The sequence below is a fragment of the Trichomycterus rosablanca genome, chromosome 2 (genome assembly GCF_030014385.1).
Source record: "Trichomycterus rosablanca isolate fTriRos1 chromosome 2, fTriRos1.hap1, whole genome shotgun sequence".
Taxonomy (NCBI): Eukaryota; Metazoa; Chordata; class Actinopteri; order Siluriformes; family Trichomycteridae; genus Trichomycterus; species Trichomycterus rosablanca.
In genome coordinates, this window is record NC_085989.1 from 47,412,443 (window position 1) to 47,421,324 (window position 8,882).

The window sequence follows — 8,882 nt, forward strand, 5'->3', positions numbered from 1 at the left end:
ACTTGTCATGTCATGAATGGAACCAAAGTGTAAAACATGATGTTTAAATCTTAATAATTAAATAAATAAACAAAAAAAAGCATTACATTTTCATATTTGATCATCACAGCACTGTTACTGTTACAAGCTGTTACAACAAGTTACTGCTGAGCCACCCAAGCACATACACAAATCAACTATCTCGAAAATGTGGAACTAAACAAGCAGATAAGAGTTACCACATAACAGTCATTCCATTTACTCACAAACGTGTATACTAATATTAGAGTATATATGCTATTACTGTCACTTGTTATTTACTCATGTATACACAGTTCTTCATGTCTTCTATTCAGATGATTAAAAAGAGAGAATGGTCCACAGTCATCACCAGATCTCAAAGCGCTTGTCTTGTTGGAAGATCTTTTTATCAGTAATTCTGTTGTTGAAGAGTCTGCAGACACATAAAAAACCTCAAACTTTACAATATCTGAATACATCTTCATGTGTGTAAAAACACTATAGTCACTGATAGATTGAATATAAAGGTGTTCAAAAACTTTTGGCATTTGTCCTTCTCCTCTGGCCTCTGTGTTGCAATGTGAGTTACACATCCCAGTAATAGTTAACCACAGCACCTGTTTAAATAGGTTTTATGTCCTCTCCAATCCCAGCTCCCTAACCATTAACTTTGTTAGGATCCGCCAGCACTTACCTTTTATTTTCAGGGTTTCCCAGCGTTTTGTTTTATCCCGGGGTGTATTTAGTTTTTCTCAGTTTTCTTTAGTTTCCCCCGATCGCTTTTGTTCTTGGTGTTGTTTTGCGTTTGTTTTCCCGTTTTGCTCCCTGCTCCCCCTAGCGGCCTGGAGCGGTACTGTTTTCGGAGGTTGCTGCGGTAACCAGCCAATAGATCGCTGGAGGGCGGACTCCACACACACCTGCGCCTCATTCCTCATCTCATCAACTCCTGCATTTATACGCCGGCTTTTCCTGCATTCCTCGCCAGATTGTCTGCTCACCATACGGTACACAGACGGCTGTTCGTCGTGCCTTTAGAAACGTGAGTTCACTGCTATTACCTTTTTCTCCTAACGCATTTTGTTTTTCATCGCTTCCTAGACCTTCCCCCCCGCTCCTGGTTCCGCCGCTCCTGGTTCTCCTGCGTTCCTACGGCTTCCTGTTTTCTGGTCCCACCGTTCCTGGTCTTCCTGCGTTCCTGCATCCGTTCTCCACCTACATCCTGCACTCCGGTTCCTCTACTCATCGTTCGTTCCCTGCATCCCGGTTCATCGCTCCTGGTCACCTGTCCGCCCTGCAGTTCCCCGGCGCTACCAGTACCGCTCCTGCCGCCCCCCCTCTCGTTTTGGTTTTCCTTTTGGTTGTTTGTTTTGGTCCTCATTTATATTGTTTAATAAAGTCCTTGTGTTATTACTTCTGGGTTTTGGTTGTTTGTGCACTCGCCTTTTGGGTTCTTTTCCCCCCCGGTTCTTGGTGGGTTACGACCCCACCATAACAGTACAATCTGGCCAACCTGGAACCCACGGGTGCACAAACGGGTGAGGACCTGACCGTTGAGATGGTCCTGACCCGCCATAACCAGATGCTGGGGACACTCAGCCAGCAGCTCGCTGACTTGACCCAACAAGTAGCACGTCTAATACCTCCTAACACTGTACCTCTTGCTCCTTCCCAGGCTCCGGTCGTACCTCCGACGGGTCCCGTGGTTCCGGGGTCCTCCGTGGAAACACCTGTCCCCAACCCCGAGCCTTTCAGTGGAGACCTGGAGAGGTGCAGAGGGTTTTTGTTCCAATGCGAATCCATTTTCCGTCAGCGTCCCACTACCTTTGCCACCGAGGCCAGTAAGGTGGCCTTTATTATTGGTCACCTGAGAGGCAGGGCCCTGACCTGGGCTGAAGCGGTACAGTCACAGACGGACCCTCGAGAGGGCTCGTTTGTTGACTTCCTCGCCCGGTTCAGAACAGTGTTTGACCACCCGGATTATTCGGGGAGTGCTTCTTCCCGACTATTTTCCCTGCGTCAAGGTTCCCGGTCCGTGGCGGAATACTCTATTGAGTTCTGGACCTTGGCCGCCGACTCCGGGTGGAACGACGAGGCCCTCCGGGAGGCCTTCCAGCGGGGCCTCATTGACTCCCTTAGGGATGAGTTGGCGGTAAGGGACGAGAGTCCCGACCTCCACTCCCTGGTAGCTCTGACCATCCGCCTGGATAACCGCCTCCGCGGCCGCCGCCATGAAAGGGTGGCCAGACCCGGTTCCGGGCTACCTTCCCTTTTGACCTGTTCGAGCCCCTCAGAGCCCTCAGGTGCCTCCAGTTTTGTCCCTAGACCCTTGGTACCCATGCCTGAACCCATGCAGTTGGGGCGTGCCCGGTTAACCTCCCAGGAGCGGGCTAACCGCTTCAGGGCCGGGCAATGCCTTTATTGTGGTCAGGCAGGCCATATGCTGCGGGCATGCCCGGTCCGGCCAAAAGAGGGCGCCCGTCAGTAGCCGTGGGGGTACTGGCGGGCGACTCTCAACTATCCCCTCTCCCCCACCTATCCCATTCCTCCCGGCAACGCAACCTCCGCATGCAGGCAACCCTCTGCTGCCATGGCTGCTCGATCCCTCTCCAGGTCTTAGTGGACTCGGGTGCGGAGGACAACCTGTTAGACGAAGGGCTGGCTAGTCAGCTGGGGGGGACCCTGGAGCCCCTGGACCCTCCTATCACTGCGCGAGCCCTGGATGGACGGATCATTGCCCGGGTGACCCACCGTACCGCACCTTTGTCCCTGATCCTCTCAGGGAACCACCGGGAGACCCTCTCCTTTGTAGTTATCAAGGCTCCTCAGACCCCCCTAGTCCTGGGCTACCCCTGGTTGGCACGTCACAACCCCCACATCGACTGGGCTCGTGGACGAGTTGTGGCTTGGAGCGACTTTTGCCACGCCAACTGTCTGGTCTCCGCCATCCCTCAGCCGGGGAACGGGACAAGCACCACCCCCTCTGCAGCATCCTCTGACCTGTCCAAGGTGCCCCGGGAGTACCACTTCCTCCGCGAGGTGTTCAGCAAAGACCGGGCCCAGTCTCTACCCCCTCACCGACCCTACGATTGTGCCATCGACTTGCTGCCTGGTGCTCCACTGCCTACCAGTCGGCTCTATAACCTCTCTCGTGCCGAGAGGAGCACGATGGAGAGCTACATCTCTGAGTCTCTGGCCGCCGGGATCATCCGCCCCTCATCATCTCCCTTAGGAGCTGGTTTCTTCTTTGTCGAAAAGAAGGATAAGACCCTGCGGCCATGCATCGACTACCGGGGCCTCAACCAGATCACGGTCAAGAACCGGTATCCCCTGCCTTTGATATCATCGGCCTTTGAACCCCTGCACGGTGCTACCATCTTCACAAAGTTGGACCTGCGTAACGCGTATCACCTGGTGCGGATCCGAGAAGGCGACGAGTGGAAGACGGCGTTCAACACCCCGCTCGGCCACTTCGAGTACCTCGTGATGCCCTTCGGGCTTTGTAACGCCCCAGCAGTCTTCCAAGCCTTGGTCAACGATGTGCTCAGAGACTTCCTCAACCGGTTCGTGTTCGTCTACCTTGATGACATCTTGATTTTTTCCAAGTCCCGGGAGGAACACGGAGCGCATGTCCGGAAGGTCCTCTCTCGGTTATTAGAGAACAGATTGTTCGTCAAGGTCGAGAAGTGCGAGTTCCACGTCGGCTCTGTGGAATTCCTCGGGGTCATTCTGGAGAGCGGCCAGGTTAGAGCCGACCCCCACAAGATCCGAGCGGTCACAGAGTGGCCTACCCCTACCACTCGGAAGGAGCTCCAACGCTTCCTGGGTTTCGCAAACTTCTACCGACGATTCATCCGAAACTACAGCCACGTTGCAGCACCTCTCACTCGCCTCACCTCTACTAAGATTTCCTTCACCTGGCCCCGGGAGGCAGAGGAGGCTTTTCTCCGACTCAAGACCTTATTCACTTCCGCCCGCATCCTCATCCAGGCCGACCCCGACAAGCAGTTCGTGGTGGAGGTAGATGCATCCGATACGGGGGTAGGGGCTGTGCTCTCCCAGCGGGCGAGTCCCGAGAACCCTCTGCACCCTTGTGCTTTTTTTTCACGTCGCCTTTCTTCTGCTGAGGCCAATTACGATGTCGGGGACCGTGAGCTACTGGCGGTGAAACTGGCCTTGGAGGAGTGGAGGCACTGGCTGGAGGGGGCCGCTCAGCCCTTTGTCGTCTGGACGGATCACAAGAATTTGTCTTACGTCCAGACAGCAAAGAGGCTGAACGCCAGGCAAGCCAGATGGGCACTGTTCTTCGCCCGTTTTGATTTTACTTTGACCTACCGGCCTGGATCCCGGAACATCAAACCGGACGCCCTCTCTCGCCAGTTTGCCCCGAAGGAAGCCCTCACCTCTTCCGAGACGATCCTCCCGCCGAGTCGACTTATTGGGCTCCTCACTTGGGACGTTCGCCGTCTAGTCACCGAAGCCCAGGCCCAGGAACCAGACCCCAGGACAGGAACCCAAACCCGTCTCTTCGTCCCGGCCACAGCTCGCTCGCCGGTCCTTCAATGGGCCCATGAGTCCCGCATCGCCTGCCATCCCGGGACGAGTCGTACCTTATCCCTCCTAAGGAGGCATTTCTGGTGGCCATCCTTGGAGAAGGATGTTAGGGAATTTGTGGCGGCCTGTACCACCTGTGCACGCAGCAAAGCATCCCATCAGTCTCCTGCGGGGCTACTCCAGCCTCTTCCTATCCCGGGTCGCCCATGGTCCCATATTGCTTTGGACTTCGTCACGGGCCTTCCGGACTCCAACGGGAACACAGTCATCCTCACCATTGTGGACCGGTTTTCCAAGGCCGTGCACTTTGCCGCTCTGCCGAAGCTTCCCACAGCCTTCCAAACAGCAGAACTTTTAGTAAATTTAGTTTTCCGCGTGCACGGTATTCCGTTGGACATTGTGTCGGACCGAGGGCCCCAATTCACCTCCCAGGTTTGGAAGGCCTTCTGCAGGGCACTGGGCGCCACAGTCAGCCTTTCCTCCGGCTTCCACCCACAGTCCAACGGTCAGGCGGAGAGGACCAACCAGGGCCTGGAGTCGGCCTTACGGTGCATGGCTGCTCGCAACCCCAAGGCCTGGAGCTCCCACCTGGCCTGGGTCGAGTACGCCCACAACTCTCTAGTGTCATCTGCCACAGGACTGTCCCCCTTCGAGGCCTCCCTAGGCTACCAGCCACCTCTGTTCCCCGAACAAGAAGCCGATGTGGCAGTCCCCTCAGTTAGGCACCACCTTCACAGGTGCAGAAGACTCTGGCGCGCAACCAGGACCACCCTCCTGCGCACTCGGGACGCCAACCGGCAGTCGGCCGATCTTCATAGAAGACCGGCCCCCCCCTATACTCCTGGTCAAGCTGTCTGGTTGTCCACCCTTCACATCCCCCTGCGTGCTGGATCTAGGAAACTTTCCCCCCGCTACATCGGCCCCTACACTGTCGAGAAGATCATCAACCCCACGTCAGTGCGACTGAAACTCCCCCGCCACATGCGGATCCATCCCACATTCCACGTCTCCCAACTCAAACCCGTGGTTTCCTCTCCCTTGAACCCTCCGGCCGAACCCCCACCACCCCCCCGGCTTGTCGATGGGCATCCGGCGTACACGGTTCGCCGGTTGCTGGATGTCCGTAGGCGTGGTCGGGGCCTCCAATACCTGGTGGATTGGGAGGGTTATGGGCCTGAGGAGCGGTCGTGGGTTCCCCGGGTTGCCATCCTTGACTCCAACCTGGTCCGTGAGTTCCACCGTCTACATCCCGATAGACCCGGTAGGCCACCTAGAGGTGGCCGTTGAGGGGGGGGTACTGTTAGGATCCGCCAGCACTTACCTTTTATTTTCAGGGTTTCCCAGCGTTTTGTTTTATCCCGGGGTGTATTTAGTTTTTCTCGGTTTTCTTTAGTTTCCCCCGATCGCTTTTGTTCTTGGTGTTGTTTTGCGTTTGTTTTCCCGTTTTGCTCCCTGCTCCCCCTAGCGGCCTGGAGCGGTACTGTTTTCGGAGGTTGCTGCGGTAACCAGCCAATAGATCGCTGGAGGGCGGACTCCACACACACCTGCGCCTCATTCCTTATCTCATCAACTCCTGCATTTATACGCCGGCTTTTCCTGCATTCCTCGCCAGATTGTCTGCTCACCATACGGTACACAGACGGCTGTTCGTCGTGCCTTTAGAAACGTGAGTTCACTGCTATTACCTTTTTCTCCTAATGCATTTTGTTTTTCATCGCTTCCTAGACCTTCCCCCCCGCTCCTGGTTCCGCCGCTCCTGGTTCTCCTGCGTTCCTACGGCTTCCTGTTTTCTGGTCCCACCGTTCCTGGTCTTCCTGCGTTCCTGCATCCGTTCTCCACCTACATCCTGCACTCCGGTTCCTCTACTCATCGTTCGTTCCCTGCATCCCGGTTCATCGCTCCTGGTCACCTGTCCGCCCTGCAGTTCCCCGGCGCTACCAGTACCGCTCCTGCCGCCCCCCCTCTCGTTTTGGTTTTCCTTTTGGTTGTTTGTTTTGGTCCTCATTTATATTGTTTAATAAAGTCCTTGTGTTATTACTTCTGGGTTTTGGTTGTTTGTGCACTCGCCTTTTGGGTTCTTTTCCCCCCCGGTTCTTGGTGGGTTACGACCCCACCATAACAAACTTGGCTTTGGTCTGTGTGTGGTGATTCTTCCCAGTGCTCACTTAAGATATTCAGGACTGCTTTTCTCACATTCAGTAAATGACACTGGAGTAGAAGATCTGAGCAGCAAGTTTTTCTTTACAAAGAACTGGATGTTTTAACAGTTACACCTACCGAACTGTCTGTATGTTGCAGCTGGTGGAAACTTCTTTGTAGATTCTTTTTGCTAAGCGGTCATCTATTTTATTATGGCTCAGACTGAAAAAGGGAATAAAAAGCAGGATTCAAATAAAATCAATGTAAGTTAAGACACCACATACACACACACACACACACACACATCAGACTTACTCCAGTATGGCTGTTTTATGCAGGTGTGTAAGCAGTGGCTCCAGACTGTCATCAGTAAGTTGGCAGTGGCTGAGGTCCAGTTCTGAAAGCCCTTCAGAAAATTCCAGTAAGAGTGCCAGTGATTTACAAGCCTGAAGGTCTAGCCGGGTCTCACTGAGGTCCACCTGTCTATCTAATGCTCTGGTAAGATCAAGAGCACGTTTGCAACACTTCAACTGATTCTCTATAGATACAAGAGACAGGAACTGGAGCAGAACTGCTTTACTGCACCTGGAGGTCGAGGTGAATTCATTGCATTTAAAAAGAAATATTAGAAGATTTGAAGTTGTCAATGAGATTAAAAAATGTGTACAAATAAGATCATTTACTATTTGATGTCACTATTTTGTCTTTTATGTGTCTTACCGTAGTCTCACATTATGCAGGATGGAGAAGAGCACGTTCACTCCAGTGTCCTCAATTCTACAATCCTCTAGTATGAGCTCTGTGAGCTTGTTAGTGTTCTGGATGGCCGAGATGATGTCTTCACAGTAGCTGGTGGTCAGATACAGAAGTTTATCTTGTACTGCTTCAGTCAGATCCAGACCTATGTGGGAAGAAAAGTCCAGCTTGTTCTGCAGAGCAGTAAGAAGTGCTGCTGCCTCCTGCTGGAGCTCATTTGTCCTGCAGAAGTGGATCAGCCTTACCAACATGAGCCTGTCAACACTGAGAACAAAGATAAAGGTTTTAAATTTATGTATAATTATTAGGGCTGTCGAAGTTAACGCGATAATAACGCATTAACGCAATCTCAATTTAACGCGATTAAGATAAATAGTGCCATTAACGCAAATTCTAGTTCATGTTGAGACTTGACTGGTAAAACAAACGTTTTAATGTCGGACATGTCACCGTTTTTCATTTGCGGTTTGTTAACATAATGTAAAAGAGCGTCGTAGCATCTGCACTTGCATAATAAAGAAATAAATACACGCTATATTCACAAGTTGTCGGGAGCAGAACACTTTATTAACTTATTCTGTTACGGTAAAGAATACCGGACAGCTGAGTCAAGCACGTTGTCCATGAACTATGGAAGCCCCAAAGGGTCAAAACACACTCACTTCGTGTAGAAACATCCATCAAACCATTGGATAGTATTACTGCCTAGTATGTGAGTGAATAAAACTCCCTTACAGTTTTCTCTTGTCCCAGCAGTTTTTAACATAAGTACATTTAGCATAAAATGTGTTCAGCATTGTAATTGTAACATTTCACTTAAAAATCCTTGTTTTATATAACATTTACACAGATTTTTTTTAATGCGATTAATCGCGATTAACTATATGAAATTCTGAGGTTAATCGCGATTAAAATTTTTAATCGTTTGACAGCCCTAATAATTATCTAAACAAAACATGTTAACCTTAAATAATTGTTTATTTTTTATTTTCTTCTCCACTATTTTGTTTCTTTTAACACAGACCAACCTGAGCTGAGAAACTCTGATGAGCAGAGGCAGAATCTTCTCAAGTTCCTCATCTGGTATGAAGGTCCACAGCAGGCTGAGAGATACAGCTGTACAGTTTTGGAGGGTGAAGCGCAGGGCAGCACAGTGGTGATGATCCAGCTCTCTGTTGTTCAGGTTGATACAGTTCTCTGTTGATCTCATCAGGCTGGTTACACAGTAAGCAAAACCACTTTCATAGATCTCTCTGATGATGGACAGCACAACAGTGGAGTTGAACCTGTAGAGAACACAAACATTCATCTGTCATCTTTAATTTAACAGTTATTTTGATATGTTCTCCCTATGTCCATGTGGGATTCCTCTGGTTACTCAGATTTGCTTCTGCCTTCTTGTAGTCTTATATTTGTAAAACTTTACCACTTTATAC

The 8,882-nt window shown here is 51.2% G+C and overlaps 1 protein-coding gene across 1 annotated transcript; it reads right to left on the minus strand.

The window, feature by feature from the left end:
* On the minus strand, window positions 1-8,526 carry LOC134334444 (NACHT, LRR and PYD domains-containing protein 3-like). The gene is made up of 5 exons (XM_063016759.1): window positions 8,475-8,526; window positions 7,411-7,710; window positions 7,006-7,275; window positions 6,829-6,912; window positions 1-433 (listed from the first exon to the last, which is right to left on the minus strand). The coding sequence occupies exons 2-5, from the start codon at window positions 7,695-7,697 to the stop codon at window positions 367-369; spliced, it is 708 nt and encodes a 235-aa protein (XP_062872829.1). The 5' UTR covers window positions 7,698-7,710; window positions 8,475-8,526; the 3' UTR covers window positions 1-366.
* Window positions 8,527-8,882: the final 356 nt, after the last annotated feature.

Bases quoted from the DNA above. Each gene is read 5' to 3' on its own strand.
- LOC134334444 (XM_063016759.1), bottom strand. From the start codon at position 7,697: ATGTTGGTAAGGCTGATCCACTTCTGCAGGACAAATGAGCTCCAGCAG. The intron at 6,913-7,005 runs GTAAGTCTGATG...TCCCTTTTTCAG, and splicing joins CATAAAACAGCCATACTGGA to TCTGAGCCATAATAAAATAG. The intron at 434-6,828 runs GTAGGTGTAACT...ATGTGTCTGCAG, and splicing joins TGCAACATACAGACAGTTCG to ACTCTTCAACAACAGAATTA.